Raw genomic sequence first — 23611 nt, 5'->3', positions numbered from 1 at the left:
GTTCAAGAATCGGTGTTAGCATATGCTAACCACTCTTTGCAGGGTGATCATTATGCAAATGCCTACAGTAAACAGGTAGGAAATTAGATCTAATCGGGACAACCTCCCCCCTCCTCCCCTCTCCCGACACTGGAAAGTTGACTCGATCGCGTTGCTTGCGGTACATACCGAGAGAAGGCTGAATTCCAGCCTGAAACCTCAATTCTTCATTTGTCCTTTTGTTCTCGCATGTTTGGTTTCTTGCATAAGTCACTGGAAACCGAAGGGCAGCCTTGTGATTGCTTTAATTTTAAAGCTCCCGGAACAGGCGGGTATGGCTGGATCTAGAATTAACGCCGCTTGTGGATTTCTGTGATTTGGAGGAAAGTGAAAAATAAGCACATCATGCCTGGTCTCCATGAGTAATTTGACTCTGTATAATATCTAATCACTGTCTATTAAACTGCGGAGTGAGTAAAGAGGCTGCCTGTTAATACTGATGAGGATGTTTACAGTCGCAGATTCCCAGTATGAGCCCATGAGCATCACTGGATTCTCTAATTATCAGGAAACCTACACCTCTTTGGTGCTGCCGGGGGGGGTCACGCAGCTGATTTCTGTCTCACACTCCCTCTCCCCATGCAGCTCAGCCCATCTCCTGCGTTTGCAACACCTCAACTCCTCTGTGCCCAAGTGCCAGACACAAGGGGTTGATTTGCCCCGTGCTCCATCGAGAGGCTGTGTCTGGCACGGGAACGCCAACCTCATGGCATCCTACATATGACCGTGTGTGGCGTCACCCACATGGGTTGGGGCATGGCCCCTTGTTTGACCCTGCTGCCTTGTCCCCAGCCCAGCAAGCATGACGCCCATGGCCAAAGTCTCTTCAGGCTCCCTTGCCAGGCGCCTTATCATCCTGACAGCAAAATTGCTCACAAACATAGCGCAGACGGAGCTAATCCTCAGGCCAGTGCAGATTGCCGAGCAAATTGCTTCTGCCCCTGCCATCAGTGGTCCTCCAGGCCCTGCCAGCACTGAGCACTGCCCTTGTCTCTGGGCCCTCACCGCTTGTCCCCGGGTCCTCTCTGCTTGTCCCCTTCCCAGCTCGGCTAAGGATAGGCTCTACAAGGCTCAGCTCCCGGGGTTAGCAAATCTCAGCCTCACAGATTTCTCAGAAAGGACCAGACATCTTCTTGCAGCAAATATTAAAGGCTGTGGGCAAGTAATATCAACTGTTTGCTGCAGTATCTATGCAGAGGTTGAGGCAATTAAGGTGCCGCAGACAGCAGCATAGAAGCTACATAGATGGCTCCTCAGCTGTTATGGCCTTCCTGCGTTGTATATAGGCCCCAGGACATACATGTGAGAAATGGATGCTGCAGGGTCACCCTGGCAGGGAAGGACCCCCATATCCCTTGGCACCTTTGATTATTGCGGCCTAACCCGATGGTGTGGTGACAAGGGAAGCCTCAATAGGTCCTCACTTGCCAGTGATGCCATCCAAGTATAAAATGAAATGGCAGAGCCTAGGGTTTTCCCTGGCAAATTAGACATAAAGGGGCTATTTTAATATGGTTGCATCAATACAAGTAGTTAAATACATGTAGTGAGGCTCTAATTTTGGTCTCAGCTATATAGGGACCAGTGTAATGCCACAGGGTGACTTCTGCATCTGCACAGTTGTTCCCACCAAACTCCAAATAGCTCCAGCATGCTCTTTATTACTAATTTTCAATCAATCCACCGCCATCCCTTGCAATGTCACAGATTTGCAGCAGACCCGGATGATCCCCCCGCAAAACGCTGCAGGCACTCCCCCTAAACACAGGGAAAGAGGTTCAGATGTCTCTCCAGTGACCCCTTCTGCAGTCACCTCTCTCCCCATTGATATGGGAGGCCATGAGTCAGAAACGAGCTTTGGCAGCGTTTCGCAGTTTAATTCGCCCCTGGCAGTACCTGCCAAAGGAGGCGGATAGTTTGCACACCTGGAGAGGTTGGCACTGTGTCCCATGTCCCAGGGAAGAAAGCAGCCAAAGAAAAAAAGAGCGAGCAGTGGTGGAGCAGGGCTGACCCAAACCGCTCCAGGAAATTCTTGCAAGACTTTTCCCAAGACCGGGTTACCTTAGAGATCCCAGCGTTGCGGTAGCAGCGGGAGGGTGCCCTTGTTCCGCTGCGCGTGGGAAAGGCCAGGCACTGATGGCGTGCCATGCTTCTGCCACACTTTTCTTGGATGAGCTGTCAGCCTGGAGGTCCTACAGCCTGGAGGTCCTACAGCCTGGAGGTCCTGCCATAATACAAATCTCAGCAGCACAGGCCACCCGTACCAGCGTTACGCTGATCTCTGGTGCCCATCTCACAGCTCTCTGCTACACCATCTGTGTTTGGTTTGCCATGTCCAAATATGGTCCAGAAGAAAATTTTCCCAGGAATCATCTGGTGAATGCTCCATCCTCCAAAAAAGTCCTACTCATAGCCCTGGAGCAGCAGAATAAGCTTGGTGGTTTTGGTAAAGGATGTGCCATATTGTATTTTAAGAAATTATGGACATGAGCAAACACCTACTGCCTATCTTTTAGAAAGGCACCCTGTTATTTGACTGTAGTACTTCAAAAATCCTGCATCTCTTCCACGTCCTAAGGCAATTTGTTTCAGCTGATAACTTCTATTTGTCTCTGATGTCTAGTTTGGATTAATCTTATTTTAACCTGTCAACCTGGGTGCTGTTGCCAGATGGATAAACACACGCTTTTTCTTCCACGTAACACTCCACACTCACCGAATGTACTTCCATCATCTCAACTTCCTCTTGAACAACTCCATATATTGACAGGGTCTCCCCAGGTACCCCTCTGCCAGGCAGCTTCCCCATTCTTTGAGTCGCTTTCATGGCTCTTCCTGAACCCTTTCTAATTTTCCACTTTCTGTTTCAAAGCCTGGCCCTGAGACTGGACAACCTCATTTCAGTAGAGGGCTCCTCTCCTACCTGATTTGGGCATTTCCAGGGTTTCAGTGACACTATTCCGGCCCTCATCCCCTCACTGACCCAGGGCTGAAGCCTTCTGGGTTCCCACCAGACTCCATCACCCTTCTCACCATCCTACCACCCCAGTTCCTGCAACCTTAAAGCCGTTGGGAGGGCTTAGCGCATGGCCCAGCTTTCCAAACACCTTCCTCCTGCAGGGATGCTGAATCGCTCTGGTTATCTCTCCAGCTGCATTTGCTCGCCCCTTGCCATCCAGCTCTGCTTTTCTTTGCCAAGCCCTCCATCCTCTGGGTGCCTCTTTCCACCGCCTCTCTCTCGTCACCAGCTCTGGCAATTCAGTGTTTAACAATTCTGCCTGCATGCTCTTTCCCATGGCTAATAAAAATGTTAAATAAAGCCAAGCCCGCGCGGAGGACTGAACAAACACCCTCACAACTTGTTGCACCCCCTTTAATCGCGACTCCTCATTTGCAGCTCTGCAGCCCCTGGGGCAATACCCTCACCCAGGGTAACTCCCCAGGCGAGCGTCCCTCCAGGATGTCCCTAATGGAGAGCAGAATGACTATCCTGGGGGTCAAACCTACAGCCCCACACCCTACGGAGAAGCTATCATGGCCCACAGGATCCCCCAAAACCAGTGAGACACAGCAAAGTGCAGTTACCTGTCCTTCCACCATCATGTCAAGGGACCGGCTTGCATGGATGGAGGGACGCTTTGCTTTTAACATCAGGAGATTAACCAGCTTCACCTCTGCTTTAAGCTGTGTCCAAAACCAAATGCAATTTGTCACTTCTAAAGGCAATGAGGACACAGGAGGACTCGGCCCTGGTGGGAAACACACTGTGGGCACCAGGGCTGTCTCTCCCCTCTGCACAGGAAAGGCAGCCCAGCGTTGGCATCCTCACGGCATCCAAAGCTGGTGTTTGGAAATGCAAGGTACTTCGCAAGCCTTACCAAAAAGTCACAAATGAATCAAAGCTCATTGGTAGGAAATTTCTTCTTCTTGGTGTTGACGTCCTGACCTCACAACCTCCTTTGGGAAAGCCAAAACCACTCCAAGTCTTGAAAACTCTCCTGTGTCATAGCTTCAGCAAAATCAGAGTTAAATCATCTCCCAACAGGCTGTGAACGGCTATTAATGGCGATGGAGGGTGGAAGCACCACTGCAAGTCCTGCAGCCGCTCTGTACTAGGTGCTGTACGCACACACAGAATGTGGTCCCTGTTGGAAAGGTTACAGGCCAGAAAGGTCTGTAATATATTTTATATAATCGAATCTATTTTCTGAAGCGTAAAGGAGGTAAGTTGCTCTCCCTGCTGCCTTGTGCCCTCTCCTCCCCTCTCCAGCCTGGTCCCAGACCCTCTCTGGGCACGGGGCTCTGCAGGGTGAGTTGCCCCCCATGGAGGGTTGGACGAGGCATTTTCTAAGCAACAGCAGCTCTGGCAGAAATATTGCATCTCTTGGTACCAGCATCCACACGAGAATAAATACCAGGGTCCCTTCCTGTGAGCACAGGAGGGGAGGCAGGGAGAGACCCAGCTCCTCCTTGAAAACAGAAAACAGCGGAGAGACAGTCCAGTTTTTCCAGCAATTAGCTCTGCAGGGATCTCTGTAAGGAGGTCTCTGGTCTCACCTCCTTTCCTCACAGTGGAAAACTATTTCCGTATAATGATGCTACTTTAGCCTTCCAAATTTAATTACCAAGTAATTATACCTCACGTACAGTGGCTTGGTCCTGGCAAGGGCTGAGTCTCACCAGGAGGTATATGAGACCAAGGAAGATGTCTTCTCTGTGCACCGAAGGGGACTCCCCAACTCTGCATCTCTAATGGGGAAAACCCAAAAGCGGGGTGAAGCCCCACAGTGGTGCAGTGTGCAACCCTGCATGTGGGGACATCATTGTCGGAGGTTATCCTGTGGTTCCCAGACCACGTGATGCCCTTCCCAAACATGTTTAACTGAAGAACGGGAAAGGGACGGCACCGAGGAAGATGCTTTCTTTTTGGCACATCCCTCACTAAGAAGTATTTGCCGATAAGCTGATAATCAGGTGGCCTGGCCACCCCTGGTACGTTAGACCTTGCTGCTTAGAGAATATTTGATCATACAGTATCTCCATTAGGAGTTTGTAATCCGCTATCACGGCATTTGAGAGCCATTTGAGTATAAGGAGATTTTTATTAATGGTTCATGAGCCTAAAAGTCAAAATTGACTCTCAGAGCAGATTTTAACAGCTTGTGCGGCGTTTATATATTTATCTCTCTCTTCATTCACCTCTTCTCCCAACTGCCATCACCTCCCTCTGCTCTGCCCCAACGGAGACGTGCAGCAGCAGTAACAGCAGCAGGGGGACAATGGGCAGCCCCAGCAGCTAGATCTGCCGAAGGGCATCTCTTCTTCCCTTCTCCCTTCCCTTCCCTTCCCTTCCCTTCCCTTCCCTTCCCTTCCCTTCCCTTCCCTTCCCTTCCCTTCCCTTCCCTTCCCTTCCCTTCCCTTCCCTTCCCTTCCCTTCCCTTCCCTTCCCTTCCCTTCCCTTCCCTTCCCTTCCCTTCCCTTCCCTTCCCTTCCCTTCCCTTCCCTTCCCTTCCCTTCCCTTCCCTTCCCTTCCCTTCCCTCTTCCCTTCCATCCCTTCCCTTCTCTCTTCCCCTTCTTCTCCCTCTTCTCCCTCTTCTCCCTCTTCTCCCTCTTCTCCCTCTTCTCCCTCTTCCTTCCTTCCTTCCTTCCTTCCTTCCTTCCTTCCTTCCTTCCTTTCCTTCCTCCTTCCTTCCTTCCTTTCCTTCCTCTCATTCTTCCCTTTCCTCCTGTTTCCTTTTTTCCTTCTCCTTTCCCGCCCCCCTCCCACGCCAATGCCAGGCGCAGCCCAGCCCTGACCCCATGCCCTGACACCCCCCCCAGGCCCCCCCCGGGTCCTGCCCCTTCACCCCAGCACTGCCAGAGCCCCTTATGCTGCTATAGGCATCGCTATAGCCACCTGTGCTATATGCACTTATATACCTATGTGTATCTAACTGCACTGATATATGCATCCATGCAATAGGCGTTTGTGATACACATCAATATCTGCATTTATGCCATATGCATCAGTGCCATTTATAGACATGCACTAATATGTGCGTTTATGCTACATGCCTTCATAGGCACCCATTTATATATGCATTTCTATGCTATATCCATTTATGGGTACGCATTGAGACGAGCGCTCGTGCTATACGCATCTATAGGTGCGCACAGTGTTGCTCTATGCCTGTATGTACCCGCGGGGTGGGTGTACGCGGGGAGGGGGCGCGGAGGCTCTGAGCCCTGCGCACCCCCTCTTCTCCCCGCACCCCATTGGGATGGGAGGGGGGAGCAGAGGTGTCCCCTCCCCAGGTGACGGTCCCCAGCACGGGCTGGGGCTGGGGGAGGCCACGGCCACCCTCCTGCCACCCCGGGGGGAGATGCTTTCTGGGGGTTTGCCTCCCCGGCCCTGCGTGCCCCCAGGGGAGGGGACCTGTCCTCCCCTGCTCTTTGGGAAATGGGGCATTTGGGGGGGGGGGGGGTGTCCTCTAGTGTGCCCACTCCTCTTTCAGTCCCCAAAACTGGATGGGGTCCAGGACCCCATCCCAACCCAATCCTCCAGCTCTATCCCCACCACCCCCCAAACCCCGTTTCAGGGCAGTGCCAGGGCTGTGAGTGGGAGTTTTGGGGGTCCCTCTCCCCCTCACCCCCCCACCTCTCCCTGAAACACCAAGTGGAGAAGTTCTGCTGTGAATCCCTAAATCCTGGGGGTTTTTTTGGTAACTCTCCCCTGTCTCCTTGGAAACTGGCAGTGCTCCCCATCCCTGGGCGCTTCCTGGCAATGCAATCACCCCAAAACTTGTCCCTGTTTTGGGGCTCCCTGGGCTGGTTCAGCCTGGGGTGGGGGCAGAACTGCCCCCAGTGAGGGCTGGTTACTGGGGAGACACTGGGCAGTGTGGGCTGGTGCTGGCAAGGAGCAGGCAGGGAGCAGGCAGGGAGCGGGCGGGGAGCAGGCAGCCTGTGGGCAGGGTGCAGGCAGGCGAACGGGCAGGGAAGCAGGCAGGGAAGCAAGCCAGGAGCGGGAGGGGATGGGACAAGGAGGAGCAGGCAGGGTGCAGGCAGGGCATCAGGCAGGGAGCAGGCAGGGGAGATGGAGCCGGCATGTGAGGCAGCTCGGCTGTGCTTATTGAGGTCAAGACTTCCCTCCTGGTTTTCTGCTTTTTCAATTTTTTGTGTTGTTGTTTTGGGGTTTTTTTTCCCCCCTCTGGTGGGAAATGTCACCCTGCAGAACAGGGAGTGGATTCGCTTATAAGTGTATTTTTGGGAGGTGAGGTGACAACTCGAATCAAACACCCTTCTAATCAGCTCTTTGCCCCTAAATCCAGCTTTCCAACACTAAATCGGTGGTATCCCCAGCTTTTCCCCCGATTTTATTGGATCCAGAATTGCCTCCCGCAGCTTGAGTTCAGGGGAAACAAACTCAGCCGGGAGATCTAAAACATTAAAAATGAAAAATGGAGTTAAAATGCTCTTTATATAATATTTTGCGTTTGCCAGCTCACCTTGGATTTTGCCCTTTGCCCACGCGAGTGCTCATTTAAATCAAAATCAGAAACAAACAGGTAGAGAAAATGTGGGAATGCACAAAAAGCCAGGGGAAATTCTGAGAAATTCATGCCATGAATTGGCTTTTTCTGATAAAAATGAGAGGTAGCCAGAGGAGCTCATCCCTAACAGACGGGGAAACGCTCGGGAAAGAAAAGTAAAAGATAAGATGGGAAAAGCAAAATGGGAAAGGAGGTTTTAAAAAAAAATACTAATAATCAAAAGCCCAGGAAAAAAAGAGCTTTTCCAGACTGGTGGGATGCTGCGCCCCAGTTCAACAACGACTTGTTTTTTCCTTGAATAGGGTTGTTTTTTTTTTTTTGGGGGGGGGGGTAAACTTTGTTGGCTTGAACCAAATCAGTGGAGAAATGAAACTTTCCGCGCTGCTGCCTGGGAGCAGCCGGTGGCGGGGACCCGGCTGAGCCATCCCCGGCAGCCCCAGCCTCCGCCACTGCCTTGCGCTTCCCAAACCCTCGCCACACGTATCCTCCCACTAAAAAAAAAAACCAAAATAAATAAAAAAGATAAGAAAAAACACCAACCGACAAGGGCTAACACGAAGCAACGTAAAAACTCGCCTTCGTTCAGAGCCGGCTGATGTGTTTATTTTAAAGGCTGATCTCTGCTCGCGGTGGCACTGGGGACAGAAATGCCGCCATGGGAAGGAGAGGGATTGCAGGTACCCGAGGAAGGGGACAGCCCGTTTGGGATGCGGGGATGCGAAGCCGAGGGATAGCCGGAGAGGCACCGCAGCGGCATTCGTGCTCCCCCGGTCTTGGGGACCACGGTGGGGTGATGGTGGCCGCATGCCGGTGGCCCCAGGTGGCTCGCAGGCAGGAGGGTGACAAGCTGCGGGGGACAGCCGGTGGCAGGGAGCAGGACGGCGGTGGGGTGCTTTTGTCAGCCTCTCTCTCTTTCCAGAGGTCCATTTTTTTTGCTGTGTTACATCCAAACGGAGTTCAGGGCTCAAGCGACCCCAGGGATGCACACGGGAAGGAGAGCGGGAGAAGGACAGAGAAAGAGCCACCGAGAGGAGGGATGCTGGGGAGGGGCCCGATCCTGCACCGCAGGGTGCTGTGGCTTCTGCTCACGGAACGGTACCTTAAAAACTTGTCCTCCTCTTTCCCCAGCACCTCTGCTCGCACAATCCTGCCTGATCGCTCCCAAGTCCGTCCGTCCCCCCGCCCCTGCTCCTCCACCCTGGATCAGCCTGGAAAGTTTAGGGCTCTCCCCAAACACAACTGGGGACCGACACCTCCTGGGAGGGCACAGAGCACACGCGACGAGATTTGGGAAAGCCGGAGGCGGGGGGGGAAGGGCGGGGAGGAGAAAGGGGTCACGTTATCCACAGTCTGTTTGTAATGAATGTCTTTTTGCTTTAAAAAATAATAATTTAAGAAAACCCATTAAAATACCTCTCCCCCCACCGCATTTTGCTTCCTTCACCTCGGGGAGCCGCCGGCCAAACCCCCTTTGTCTCAGCCCCGCAGAAGCAGCCGGACCCTCCTGGTCCCGCGCCTGGCTGCAACCGAGAAATCCCTGCGGCAGACGGCATCGCCCCTCTCCGTCACTCGCCGGATGCGATTAAAATGGAAGACAACCATCAAGTGTGCTAGAACCATTTTAATATAATTATACATATCTGCCAAATCCAGGAAAAAAAGGTTTATGCATATATATCTTTTTTTTTTTTTTTTTTTTCAGTTAACATCTGCAAGCATAAACGACAATGAATTTCTCGGTTTAAATTCATCCAGGTCAGAGCAACTGCCCAAAGTCCTGTTGGATTTGACGGTTACTGCCGGCGTGGCCAGCAGTAAGTGAGCTCCAGAGGAGTTTTAATGTCCTCAGGTGGGGTTTATTCGGTCTTTTCTCTTTCATTCAGAGACAGTTTGTTGTAAAAAGTTTCAGTGCAGCTCACCTCGGGTGAAAGGCGACCGTGTTTTTGTGTTTTTCTTTTTTTTTTTTCTTTTTAATATATTTTTTATTATTTTTTTAAAAGATGATAATAGGTAACTCAGTTGCTCTGAATTTCACTTATAATTATAACCTATTTAAATCACAGCAGAACTCCCGCTGGTGCGGAGTTCATAGTTGCATACAATACAGGAGATCACAGTTTTGAAGTCTAGCACAGATTAAAAACCACAGATGTACCATTTATATAAGACACACACTGATTGTCTCTTAAAAACTACATATTGACTCCTTATGAACATTATCTTTTTTTTTTTTTTAATCTTTAAATAAAGTAGTGCAGCTAGGACAATCAGTCACACAACCCACACAGCCCTGAACCAAGTTCTCCGGGTACCAACTTGAGCAAGTTGGGCATGAAACAGTTGGATGAGCTCGAGAGCGAGAGAGAAAGAAAGAGGCAGGGAGAAAAAGAGGGACAAAAAGAGAGATGCTGTCCATTCCGAATATTTTAACCGAGGGTTGGCTAACACATTGGAAACCTCTGGGTGAAGGATCTTTCCACGCACACACAAAAAAAAGAAATAAAAACCTAGACTTTTTTTTTTTTTTATCTTTTTTTTTTTTTTTTTTTTTTTTTTAAAACTGGCCCATAGGTGGGACGATCTCCCACCTCTTCCAAACAAAGAAACCCAACAATTGCCTAAAACTAGAAAGAACACAGATGGGTCTGTCTGTTTTCTGCTCACTAGATGATCTGTCCGTTTAAGGCCTTCCTCCTCCGTTTTTTCCTCTTTATTATTCCTTTTCCAGAGCGTCTGAGCAGGAGATGAGTCTGAACGGGATCACACCAACACTGTCCCCCCTCTTGTCGCTGTCAGCTTTTTTTTTGTTCGTTTGTTTGTCCGTGGAGTTAATTTTTCTCTTTAATTTAACCAAGACCTGACTAAAACTGGAGCGTTCAGCCCAGCCTGTTCGTTCTCGTAGCGATTTCTCTCGTTATCACAAAGGTTCTTCACAAAACCTGGAACTTCCATGACGATGTCTGGTCCTTATAATCCAAGCAGTCAGCATTGAAGTTTAACTTCCAGGAGGCGGTTTGGTCTTTATAATCCAAGCAATCGGTGGTGGAGTTAAAGCCCAAACTGGAGGCTCCATAGCCCTGGGTGGAAAGGGAGGCTGGAGACTGGTTGAGGTGGCTGGTGACCGCGTTGGCACCCATGGGACTCAGGGTGGCCCCCGGTCCGGGAAGCTGGTGGTGCATAGGGGTCAAGTAAGATCCACAGTCCATCCCTCCGAAATAGGAGGTCGAGCCAGCGTATCCTTGGCTGTAGCCTGATGCCTGGGTGTAGGTCATGGGATAGGACCTCTGCATGCAGGAGGAAGAGGTGGAGAGGGGGTCGGAGAGCGGGGAGATGGATGCTGGGCTCCAGATGGATACGGGGGCACTGCTGCTGGAAATGGTGGGGACCGATGTGCTGGAGGGGGGAGTGAACTGCCCGCTGGTCCCACTCTCCGAACTCACTTCCCGGGCCGGAGAATTCTTCTTTTTAGCCGGCCGTACCTTGTTCTGGCCCCCGTTCTGCTGCTGCTGCTGCTGCTGCCGGCACTTGGCTCGGCGGTTTTTAAACCATACCTGGAGACGGAGAGACGGGGAGGGAGAGAGAAAGAGCCTGGTGTTAGGGATGCACTGGAAAACCCGAGGCGGGGAGGGGGGAAGGGGGGAAGAGCCGGTGGCGGGGAGACCTCGCCGGGGAGGGGGCACTAAAAGCACTCCCCGGCGAGCGGAGGGTTGCAGGCTGCTGCAAGGAAAAGCTCCGGGGCTCCCCCTCCCTGAGATCATTAGCAGTAATAACAAGTGGAAATGGGCAAATCAAACTGCTTAATAAGGTCACTTTTGGGGGAAAAGGTGGGGAGGGTGCGAAGCAGGGGGGGGGGGGGGGGGGGGAAGCGCTCCCTATTTGCTGTTTGCCAGCCAGGGACCCCCAGGAATCATCGTTTAAGGCCTATTGAAGTCAAGCCCTTAATTAGAAACAATAGAGCATCAGAAAGGGAGGGAACAATTAGGGAAACAGAGGCAGGGGTTGGGGAGAAGGGGGGTAAAGATGTCTCATTTACCCTCTAAAGAGACCCTCTGCTCTCTCCCCCCGCCAGGGCCAGCCCCTCAACCCGTCTCCCCCTCTTTGAGCGGGGACCAAGGCTCCGGGGAGGAGGGGTGCTGGGGAGGTTTCATGGGGAGAAGGCTGGGGTTTGGCATGGAGGGATCCCAGTCCCCCGGCAGCATGGCACCAGGCAGCCCCAGGAAGCCTCCAAAGAGGCAGGAGGGATGCCTTTGGAGCTGCCCTGCCCCAGCTGCAGGGATGTCCTGGATCCATTCTGGGGGCAGCACAGGCCCCCAGGACTCCCCTCCTGCCCTGTCAACAGCACCTCCAAAATGCTGTCTGGATTGGGCCCCTGCAGGCTGCTTGCAGAGGAGACGCGGCCCTGCCCCAGGAGAGGAGTCCCCTCCGCCCAAGGCCTCTTCCCGCTCATCAAAGTCCCTTCAAAGGGAGAAGCAGCCCCCAGTCTGTACCGATGAGAAAGGGGATCCCGGTCTGGCCCTGCTCCAGGGATGCAGGGATGCAGGGATCCCTGGGGAAGGGCGGGAGGGGATCCTTTACGGCTTCCGCAGGTGCCCCAAATGCCCACAGGACAGGCTGGGATTTGGCACCCAGGGCAAGGCAGGGTGCAGGGCCTGGGGATGCTGGGGAGCCCACCCCGGCTCAGAGAGGCCGAGGGAGCTGGGGAAGGGGGCAGAGGGCTCAGGAACTGGGATTTGGGAGCTGCACCAACCCCTCTCGGTGCACAGGGAGGAAGGAGAGGGCACGCTCCAGCCCTGGGGAGGCAAATTGCCACTCCACCCCCCCCCCCCCCGCTGCATCTTCACCCATCTATGAGCCTCCTTCACCCCACAGGGGTTTGATTTTGCTCCAGGACTGACCCCACCCCCTACACCAGCCCCAGCCGGGATGGAGGTGGGGGACAGGCAGAGGGTGTCCGGGGCCACCCCGCTTCCTACCTGCACTCTGGACTCGGGCAGGTTGATTTTCAGGGCCACCTCCTCCCGCATGAAGATGTCGGGGTAGCGGGTCTTGGCGAAAAGGGCCTCCAGCACATCCAGCTGCGCCCGGGTGAAGGTCGTGCGCTCCCGCCGCTGCTTTCGGGGGGTGGCTGCGAAAGGAGCCAGAGGCCCTGGCTGTCACTCAGCGGCCCCTCAGTCCCCTGCGTCCCCTCCAGCCCCCTCCCCAGGGGTGCTACCCCTGTTGCCCCCACCTCTCCTGGGAGACACGCACCCCAATTCTCAGTCGCCACCAGCAATAATCCCACACCTCGATGCCTCCTCCACATCTCCCCTGGATGGGTCTGGAGCATCTGACCCCCACCTCCAGCAGGAGGGTTCCCCCTCTTTGCAGACCCTTCCCCGGATAAAAAGTTGAGGGTGAAGAGGAAGGGAGAAAGGGGGGGGGACCCCACGCGTCCCACCATCGCGGTCCCTGAGCACGTTGTGCCTCCAAAAGATTCCAAAAGCCCGGCGGCTTCTCCTCCGTGGGGGAAAAAAAGGGGGAGCGAGGGCGCGGGGGGAGCGGGAAGGGAAGAAAAAAGTGGCTTACCGGGATAACCGACGGACGGATGCAACAAATCCATGCCCGAGGTTGTGAGACTCAGGCCATTGACTGCGTAAGGTGGTTGCTTAAGATAAGACATCATGCTAAAGTTGTGGCGGGGAGGAGAGTTGGCCGAAATCCGGGCGAGGGGGAGCCGCCCGAGCGCCCAGCCTGCCCCGGGCGGTGCCTGGGGGTGCCGTCGGGCGGGGGGGGCCGCCAGGTGCCTGCGGAGGAGAGAGAGGAAGGAGGGAGGGAGGGAAGGAGGGAGTAGGGGGTCAGGCCAGCTCCCTGTCCCCGGCCCCCACCCCCCAGCTTTTATCCCCTCTGCCTTCCCCCGTCAAATCCTCCAGCTCGTAAAGCCGGACCCCAGCCGGATTTGGGAGCTGGGAGAGACTGACTAGATAAACGCATGTCTCCCCAAAAAGGGCGAGGAGAGGAGAGGGGGGCGGGGGGGAAGCACATCCCAGCCAGTAATTACTGCCCGAACAAAACCCCCCCATGCCTTCAACTGCCCGCATTGTACGGCAGCCCGGGGCATTTGCATAGGATTCCCGGCCGGGCACCGGCTAATTGTCTCAAGCAAAACTTGATTGGGGCCATTGGCAGACACAAAGAACCCCTCGGCTAAATAAATAATGCAGATAACAAAGCCCAAGGGTGAGAAACAAAGAAACAATTCAAGAAACCTATCTCTCCCCTAGTCTCTTGCAAGGACCTTAATTATCCCAGGTTTGGGCAACATTCAAACCTTCCCACCCCCCTTCTTTCCCCTTCCCCCCGACGCTGCTGCATTTCAGAGCTCAAATGCCCGCTCGGGAAGAGACAAACTTTTCTGCTCTACCGCCATCAGTCCACGTCTGCAGTAATTTCCACCGGCCATTTGCACCTAATTAGTACTCCGGGTAATTAGATTTGGAGGCAAGTAACAGATTTATTAGGCTTTCAAGAAACTCTTGATGACGGAGCTGAAGCTAAACAAACACCTCGGTGGGGAACGGCCCCGGGACGGCCCCGGCGGGTGGGCGAACGGGCGGGCGAGCGGCTCCCCGGGCTCCGGCTCCCCCGGGGCCCCGCTCGCTGCCCCGGCGGGGCCCGGGCGCTCTGGAACGGGGGGCGAGGGGGGACCCAAACACACCCGCCGCCAAAAAAAATGGCCGACGAGGGACCAGCCCGGGCGTCTCGAAAGGGTTAAGACTGTTCCCCTTGGGAAGAATATCCTTTTGTTGTTGTTGTTGTTGTCGTCTTTTGGGGCAAAATCTCCCCCTTCCCTCCATTCCCGGCGGCCGTCGGAAAACCGAACTCAACGCAACTTTCTGCCCCAAACACCTCAAAACTCAAGTTTTTCCGCTACCGAGCGCACACCGGAGACGAGCCGCTACACCGGGAAGGGTTCTGCGGGACATCCCCCCCCCCCGGGCCCCGGTCCACCCCCCGCCAGCCCCGTCGGCGCTGGTTATCCGCGGTGCGGAGTTTCCCCTTTTCCCCTCCGGGGAGAAGCGCTTTGCCGCCCTCAAAATGCGCATCTCGCGCGGGGAGCGCAAGGTCGGGCCCCTGTTTTAACAGACACCCCCCCCTCCACACACACACACACGGGGAGAGGCTGAAAAGGGGCAGCGTTGCCGGGGGGATGGGGGGGAGGTAGCCGGTGTAGGGGCGGCTTTCAGCCGCCGATGTATTCGCCAGCGCAGGATGCGCGGGAGAGCAAAGCTGGTTTTGCGGCACGCTTAAAAAACAGCCAACAAGCAAAGAAACAAAAACTCTAAAAAAAAAAAACCAAAACAAAAACAAACCAAAAAAACAAACGAACCCCCAAAAAACAATCCCAAACCTCCACTCTGTTAAACTCGGCGGCAGCACGGCGAGGCGCCAGCCCAGCGCGGCCGCCTGCGGAGCCGCTCGCCCGCGGCCGCGCATCCCGGGGCCGCCCCGCAGCCCGCGGAGCAACGGCTCCGCTCCGCAATCTGTCACCTTTCCCCCTCCTCACCCCCCCTCACTCACTCACTCACACACTCACACACACACACCCGCTCCGCAAAGAGCCCGGCTACCAGTTGCTCTGCCCTCGCTCAATAATAATTACCCCGTCCGAGAATTAATTATAATAAATGTTTTCTTGATAAACTAACGAGATAATCCGGGCGGCACACGCTCCCTAATTACGGGCCACCGGCCCCAGCTCCGCTGATCGTCCGGGCTGATTAATGCAAGGCAGCGATCCGCGGCCGGGCGCGCAGGCTGCGGCTCTGCCGGGGGCGGGGGGGGCTTCGCCGGGCCGCGGAGTCAGCGCGGAGAGGCTCCCGCGGAAGAAGGGGAGCGGGGGGGAAGGTGCAGAGATAGAAAAAGAAATTTGTTTTGTTTTGCAAACGAGAGCTCGGTTCCCTGCCCGCACCGCGATCCAGCGCGTTTCTTAATTATTTTTTTCATGTGTTTTTTTTTTTTAATTATTTATTTTTTATTATTATTATTATTTTTCCAATTTACACACACACACCCTCTCCCGGAGGGGAGGTTTGGCTTGATATTTCTCAACATCGAAATTTTTCCCCGCCCGGGGGCGAACCCCTCCACTGGCTCTGCTGAGCGGCCCCCCGCGCTTCGCCCCCCAAACCTGCGCGCAGCTCCGCGGCCGCCGGCTCCTCTCGGGCGCGGGCAAAACGAAAGAAGCGGCCGGGAGCGACGGAGCCGGGCTCGGCGGGCAGCGACCTCCGCCGCGGGGCCGTTTGACCCATCTCTGCCTCCCCACCGCCACCCGCTCGCATTTTTTTAACCGCTTTTTTTTTTTTTTTTTTTTAACTAGAGTTGCATCTTTTCAAAAGAAATAAATAACAAAACACAACTTCTCGGGGGAGCCGAAATCTAAATAAATCTCTGCAGCGAAGAGGGGGGTTTTAGCTCTAAAGAAACTTGTGCGGTGCACAAGGACTTTCCCGACTTTCTCTTTGTCAACGCGGAGAGAGGTCGGGGCACGGAGCGGTGCGCGTTATACCCGATCGGTGTCTATGGGAAGCGCTTTCCCGCGGCTAAAACAAACGGGGGGAAAAAAAAAATAAATCAGGGAGGTGGAAACCAGCTCCAGCCCCTCTCCGACCTGGATGCCATTCTCGCCATCCTTTTCACCCGCGCCGAGCCATGAAGCTCCGGCCCCAAAACGCCTTGAAGATTTTTCTCCCTGCTTCGTTCCAGCCGCAGTTCTGCGGCCTCCCCGAGTGCTCAAAGAAACCTTCGCAAAATTACTTTGCTGAGTCTCCGCGTCGCGAGGAGGAGGAGGAGGAGGAGGAGGGAGTCTCAGGCTGGAGCCGAGAGAGGGAAGAAATATTCTTCCCGGTTATTTCGAATTTTAAAAGTCCACCTTGGGGCCAGGGAATAACTAAAAACCAAAGGATCAGGCCGGGAAAAAAAAAAAAAAAAATCCCCAACGAAATCGCGGTGAAGAACCGCGTCTGCCCGCGGAGGAGGGAGCCGGCTCCGCGCCCGACCCCACGGGAGACAGCCCGGCCACGGGCGGGCGAAGGAGGCGGTGGGAAAAATCTCCTCTCCGCTTCTCGGCTTTGGCCCTTCGCCTTTTCATCCAGCAGCTCCCGGTCCCCGCCGAAGGCCGAACCCCCCCGGCCCCGGGGCCGCCTCCCTCCTCCTCCTCCGCCTGGCCCGGCCCGGCCTCCCCCGGGCAGCTCCGCATCTCCTCCGGGAAGCCGAAAATAATAATAATAAATACTAATAATTTGAATTTCCTCCTTGCTCCTATATTTCTTCCCTCCGGGCAATGTTCCCCCCCCCCCCCGCCCAACATCCCCTCCGAGGAAGGATGAAGCGGACTTACCTGCGAGCCTCGCCGGAGCCGCGGGCAGGGCTGGGGGGGTTCGGGGTGAAACCTGCTCCCGGATCCTCGCCAAATTCAGGGGTCGGGCAGAGCTGGGGAAGAGAAAACACAAAGCGGGAGGTTAGAGAGCTCGCCGCATGCACATGCCCACCACCATCGGAAAAGGGGGGGGCTTGGGGTGGGGTGTGGGGAGAGGTGGGGAGGGGGGGGGGAGAGAGAGAGAGAGAGAGAGAGAAAATGTTTGAAAAAGAAGAATAAATGGGGGAGAAAGGGGAGGGGACGGTGCGGGAGAGGGATGCAGGGATGCTCGGGGTCTGGGCTCGGTACATACAGAGCTGGTCGGTGCCGGAGCTGGTCAAGTGATTTTATTTTTAATACTAGTGGCGGGGTGCGTTGGAGCTGAGGTCTCTACCTCTCTCGGGGAGCTTTGCTGAGAAAGCGCCTCTCTGGCAACTTTTTGACGCAAACTCTCCAACCAATGGCAGGGAGAGAGTGATTGACACATCTAAGCCAGGGGGAAAATAATAAAAACACACAACAGGGGGAGGAAAAAACAGGCCGCTGCTGTACCGGGGGGACAATCAAGCGAGAAATAACAGCCACCGAAATGACACGAGAATATACATTAAGAGAACCTGCTCGGTTTAAAAATATACATTATGGAGCGGAGCGTATGAAGTCATTGTTCAAATTTAATGGGATGGACAGCGGCGATGGCGTTAGCGTATTGCCCGGGGAAGGGGGGGGGGGCAGCAAAAAGCTGAGGGGTGTAGAATAATAACAACAAAAGATATTAAAATATATAAGTAAATATTTGGGAAGGGGCGAATGCGGAGCCTGCCAGGAGCCCTTGGCTGAGCAGAGAGGAGGAAACCCGCGGGAGCAAAGAGGGGGACTCCCCTCCCGCCTCGGGACAGAGGGGATCGGGGTGCCAGGGTAACCCCAGCCCCGGGTCCCCCCTACCGCACCCGCGGAGCGGCCCGAACCCCCCGTTCCGCCTCCCAGGGGCCAAATATCCCCCGGGGCGAGAGGAATTGACTCACCTGGGGGGAATATAAATGTATTTTAATTTTTTTTTTTTTTTTAAAGATGTATACGAATGATGCTGTAGAACGGGACTTAGGCAGCGGCGCTGCCTTGACTTTGCAAATACGGAATTGCCTGGATTTTAATAGAAATAAACTCGGGGCAGCGAAGGGGTGGGGGTGAGGAGGGCCGTGGGGGGCTCTCCGCCAGCCGGACTCACCGGGGACGGGCACCGGGACGTTCCTCTCCCACCTCCTGTTCCCTCTCAACTTCTCCCGGGTCAAAAGAAACCCGAAAATAAAGCTTTGGCAAAAGGCAGGAGGACGGAGGCGGCTCAGGTCGGAGGGAGGGAGCGCTCACCCACTTTCCTCACTTCTGACAATAGGGGGAAAATACGCAACGGCTCCATCATTTTAATGGGGTGACCTATGTTAATGAAGTTATAGCAATTAATTCGCCTCTTTGTGGTTCTCTCCGAGCCTGGCTGCGCGCAGTGCAATCCGATGTGGTTGTCCTTGGACTTTAGCGCAATCCCGAGCGCTGTCGGTGCAGCCCGGGCTGGAGGTTTGCAGGAGCAGGTTTGGGATGCTCGGGCTTGGGTGGGTTGGGGTTTTTGGTGGTTTTTGGGTTGTTGGGGTTTTTTTTATTTTTTTTTTTTTTCCTTGCCTCCCAGAGAGGAGGAGGAAGGAGGGGGCAGAAGGGAAGGAAGGAGGGGAGAGGAAATTAAACAAATAAACAAACAAACAAACAAAACAGCCCCTCTCGCAGCAGCAGCCGCAGCCCTGCCCGCCGGAGCCGCTCCCACTTTGGCCGCTTATTTTTAATTTTTTTTTTTTTTTTTTTTTTAGCCACGCGACTTCGCGGAAAGTTGGTACCCGGGGTACCCCCGGTCAGTACCCCCCCAGACCCCCTCGAGACCACCGGCCCCTGCGCTCCTTGGAATTTGGTTTGTTTGTTTTGGGGTTTTTTTTCCCAACACCCTTGAACCGTGAGACTTTTTTTGGGGGGGGGACGACAACTTTTTATGGTTTTATTTGTTAGTTTGGGGGTGGTTTTTTTTGAAGGGGGGGTAGCGAGGGGTGGCTACAGCCCCCCCCATCCCTTTGCAGTATCCTCTCCCCCCAACCCTTGCACAGGGATCCGCGCCGGGCAAATCTGTCCCTCTCACCTCCCCGCATGTCGGCACGGCCACGCCGCCCCTCAGCCTCTCCTTTAGCAGAGCACCAGTAATAAATATCCCGATTGAACCCTTCCTCCCCCCCTTTCACCCCCCACCCCCCCCGCCCCTCCGCCTTTGCCATCGTCTCCCGCCCCCACATATTATTTAATAACCTTAATCCACCTTGGAAGAATGAGGGAGATAATTCGTTCCCGTGTATCCTGACCAGGAGGGTATTTTCGAAATCGATTAAAAATAAAAAGGGGAGAAAAAAAAAGAAGAAAAAAAAAAGGAAAAAAAAAAAAGGAAGAAAGAAAGAAAGGAAGGGGTGTTTGGGGGCTGGAGGAACCCGGGCTGTGGCAGAGGAGGGCTGAGCAAGGCAGGGGAATAAAATGCAGTGCCTGAAGAAAGTAGCCGGGAGAGGAGGTTTGGAAGCCCAACCGGGCTGACATCCCCGCCTGGCCGTGGGGCAGCGGGCGGGCAGAGCTGTGCCCTGCCTGCAGCCTGCCAGAGGCGGCAGGGACATCCCAGCCTTTCCCTCTGCCACCCCCCCAACCACCGCCACCACCCCCCCCGCCCTCCAGCCGGAGAAGTTGGGAATAATTCTCGCGGCCAATAAAACAAGTGGCAGAGATGGACAGTGTTACTTAAATAAACAAGGGTCTCTTTAAAATTCTCATCCACTTCAGATGTCTAAAGTAAGATTGTGATGATTTTGTCACGGTTTGGTAAATTTACCCCTTTAAGAGGCTTTCATAAATCCCAGAACACACCTTCAGCCAGATTTGAATATAGATTTAGGTTTTAAAACCCAGAAGCTGGGAACACCGCTTTATCAAAGAGAATTTCCCTTTAGCTTAGCAATGTGTCGGAATGGCTCTTGCAAAGATTGGATCTAAGAGGGGGAAAAAGGGGGAACCTCCTTTCCTGGAGCAATCCTGCACACACTTCGCAGCTGCCTCTGCCTTCAGCCTTCTGCAGCTCGGGGAAAAGTTGCAAAAAAATAATATTATTTAATAATAATTGTTGCAGCTGTAGGAAATGGTGTTTTTTAAAATTATTTTTAATGATTTTTTTTTAAAAAACCCAACTTTCCAGTCTTTTCTGGTCCATTTGGAAAGCGTTTCAGAGCAGGTACAGCCCCAGAGAGCCAGACTAGCTGGGGCTAACGGGGAGTGAGTGGAAATGTGTGATTTTTCTGCCCTCTAAGAACTTTGTGCTCAGAGAACCAAAACCTGCTTCTGGGATGAAAAGAAACTGTAACTTCTGCTTCTCAGTAAGTTCTCCAACTTTCCGATGCCAATCGTGTTACAGAGCCCTTTTCTCTCTCTGCATAGTTGTGTTTCTTCTCTTCTCTTTCTCCCTCTTTACTTTCTCCTTCCTCTGATTTAATTTCCCACTCTTCTGACCGTTTCGCGAGTGGTTTTGTTGCCGTGTGTATCGCTCACCAGGCTGATTGCGCGGAGCTGCCGCCCTCGTATGTTATGACCAAGCGGGGGGGAAAAAAAATAAATTAATCATTTATTCAGGTGGGGTGAAAGTTAAGGAAGGAGGCTAAGGAAGGAGGCAAGCCACCCCCCCCCCCCCCAAAAAAAAAAAAAGAACCGATTTATTATTTGTCATCTTTGTATCTCGGATCAGCTCCGGCAAGCGATGCATGCTACGCACTTTTAAGCTTTTCCCTCATCGGATTTGTGTCTAGTTAAAATATTCCAGACTTTCCTTGAAGTTTATCTGCAATTCAATTGTGGGTTGTTTTTTTATTATTATTATTATTTTTGTTTGGTTGTTTTTTTGTTTGTTTTTTTGGGGGGGGGTTGGTGGTGTGAGGGTTTTTTGTGCTGTTGGATTTTTTTCTTTTTTTTTTTTTAGTTCGACACTTCCCCCCTCCCCCCCTCTCCAAAATCTCCATTTTGGGGGTGCAAAGCCAGAGGCACTGGCAAAGCTGTGTCACTTCGAGAAAGGGTCGGATTCGTTTTAAAATGCCGGAATGCTTAAAAAAAAAATTAAAAAATAAATCCCCCTCCTTTTCCAAGCGTCTGGGAGAGGGATGGCAGAGCCGTCACCTCCTTTGGGAAAGGAAAAAAAAAAAAAAAAAAAGAAGAAAAGAAAAATTAAGGCGGCATCTTCGCCTAGATGAAACCAAGTTTCATAATTGAGATGGAGGGTCCGGGGGGGAGGGGGGAGAGAAGGGGATGGTGGAGGTATTTAGGGGTGATCTGCAATTTGCTCAGGTCCTGTCGGAGCCAGACAAGTCCTAAATATGCTGCCCCGAGAGCAGGGAAAGTGAGGTCAGGGCTTGCACCTGAGGGAAGGTCTGATGTGCACAGGGAGGGAAATGGTATCCCCCCCTCCCCCCCAAAACAAAACAAAACAAAACAAAACAAATTAAATAGAAAAATAAATCAACGGCATTACATAATTAAAAAAAAAAAAAAAGCCTTTGGGGGAGGTTGTGCGGGGGTGTGTGTGGTGTGTGCACGCGTGGGGGCCGGTGCGGGGCGTCCCCCGGGGGCCGGTGCGGGAGACTGGGGAAGGGGTGTGTGTCTGCGTGTCCGTGTGTGTGTGTGTGTATGTGTATGTGTGTGTGTGTTGATGAAAGGCGCTAATACTGCCAGTTTACATAATTTTTCTCTCCAGGCCATGAAGTTACCTTGATGAGCAGCTTTCTGCAGCAATCAGATTATAGCTCCCAACCCAGATATTAAAATAACGGTTACAGTCCCATATCTTGCGTGTTGGCAAACTTGGGAGAAATGAAGGGGTGGGGGGGAGAGGGGGGGAGGGAGAGAAAGAGCCAGAAAAGGGGTTTTGTAAGAAAGAAGAAAAGAAAACCGCAGAGAAGCTTTAAACTAGTCTTTCGTTTGTAACCTTTTACAACCTTTATTTCCCGTATATGAAAAGCTCCTTTTATTGAGACCCAGAAAGAACTTTTTTTCTCCCTCCCCCCCCCGCCTTTGGATTTTTAATTAGAGCCCATCAATTGCAGCCATATATATAGGAATCGATATAAAGTAATCCGTGGAGATGGGCTAAGGTTTTAATCGAAAATCTTCTTTGCCATTCTTTGCAGATCTTCTTCAGCCGCTGGCTGGTGGAGAAACAAATGTTCATTAAAAAAATACCCCCCGAAACCCCTAAAAGCAGCCGCCCCCCCCGCCCCCCAAACAAAACCACGATGCAGAAAGCTCGCAAAAGATGAGAAACCAACTGTTGTTACCACGTGAATAAGAAATTACTCTTATGCTTAACTTCCTTGTCCCTTGCAAGGAGTTATTTTTCCTATCGGAAACTTTAAAACTAGCCTCGGAGATGACAGTTAATTTTTCCTTTCTGCAGTTGTATATGGGTAATGGTATTTTCCCGGCGGGAAGGGTCTGGCTTCTGCGCCCGCGAGTGTCTGTGTGTCCGGTAACAAAGATCCCACAAGTACAACCCTGCGGTGAAATCCAGACACCGTCCTCTTGCAGCTTCTCAGGCTCACAAATATCCCACTTTCTTTTCTTTTCTTTTCCTTTTTCTTTTTTTTTTTTCATTTTTTTAAAGTGTTTTACATTATGTAAAATTTAACTCTTTGCTTTCACGCCATGAAATATTTCTTTTCCAATGTAAAAAAAAAAAGAAAGGAGGAAAAAAAATCCCAACTCCCTCAAAGCTCCCCCAGCCTTCCTCCTTTCTAAAGAATCAGGGCTGTTTTTCTCCAGGGGAAGGAGGGGAGTGGAAGCTAAATATGAAACAATGAGGGCAGCTCCGGGTTTATTTTGGTAAATTAATTGTGAGACTGTGCTGGCTCCCGTGTGTTTCTGCATGATTAAACTGTGCTATTTGTTCCCCAAAGCTGCACATTAGCAGAAAGTGCAAGTCTATTTTAAAGCATCATCCTCAGGTTTAATGTAAGCAAACTAGGCTGAGTGAAAAGTTTACCCGAGTAATTGCGGCTAAGAGTCGACCGTAGTTGTTTTAATCATTATTTTCTATCTGATAAGTGCGTTTTAAAGAATGGGCTCTGCATTTTTTTAATCTGAAGGAAGCGAATCTGGCCGTATTTGTACCCAACCTCGCGTCTTATCTGTATGAAATTTCAATTTATTTAAAAGCCTGGTATTTAATACACTACGCGGGCCACATTTAGTTTAGACAAACCCCCTCTTGTACTTTCTCCGTAATCACGCCTAATGAAAACGTGGGATTTTCCCATTATTAAAAAAAAAAAAAAGTGAAAATATAATGCATCTTCATTAGGAAAATTGACTGCTGTGCTCAAGACAGTTCTTAATTGAAAAGGCAACCTATTTTAATGGTGTGGTTGAGGAGAAGATTACATACTTTATCCAAACACAAAGACAATTAATAATGAGGACCAGGCTGCTGCCATTAACTCTAATGTAGTTACATCAATGTCAATGGAAGTGCTCGTACCTGAGAGGTGCTGGGGGATGCGCCCCGCGTCCCCCCTCCGCCCTGCGCGCCCGCGGCTCATC

General features: G+C 52.6%; 1 protein-coding gene across 2 annotated transcripts; it reads right to left on the bottom strand.

Annotated features, from left to right (window-relative positions):
- Positions 1-10499: 10499 nt before the first annotated feature.
- OTX2 (orthodenticle homeobox 2) lies at positions 10500-13231 on the bottom strand (the record flags this gene model as incomplete). 2 transcript variants are annotated; one of them, XM_082485844.1, is made up of 3 exons in its annotated part: positions 10500-11120; positions 12543-12715; positions 13135-13231. In XM_082485844.1, 3 exons carry the CDS (start codon positions 13229-13231, stop codon positions 10500-10502), a joined length of 891 nt encoding a protein of 296 aa, XP_082341970.1. The 2 variants fall into 2 exon arrangements, with proteins under 2 accessions (XP_082341970.1, XP_082341971.1); XM_082485845.1 differs by having other exon boundaries at positions 12543-12694.
- Between the last annotated feature and the right edge of the window lie 10380 nt (positions 13232-23611).

This window comes from Vanellus vanellus (genome assembly GCF_965231255.1).
Source record: "Vanellus vanellus genome assembly, chromosome: 6".
Classification (NCBI taxonomy): Eukaryota; Metazoa; Chordata; class Aves; order Charadriiformes; family Charadriidae; genus Vanellus; species Vanellus vanellus.
The sequence above is the reverse complement of the archived record's forward strand: the minus strand, read 5'-3'. Positions and strand labels throughout refer to the sequence as shown.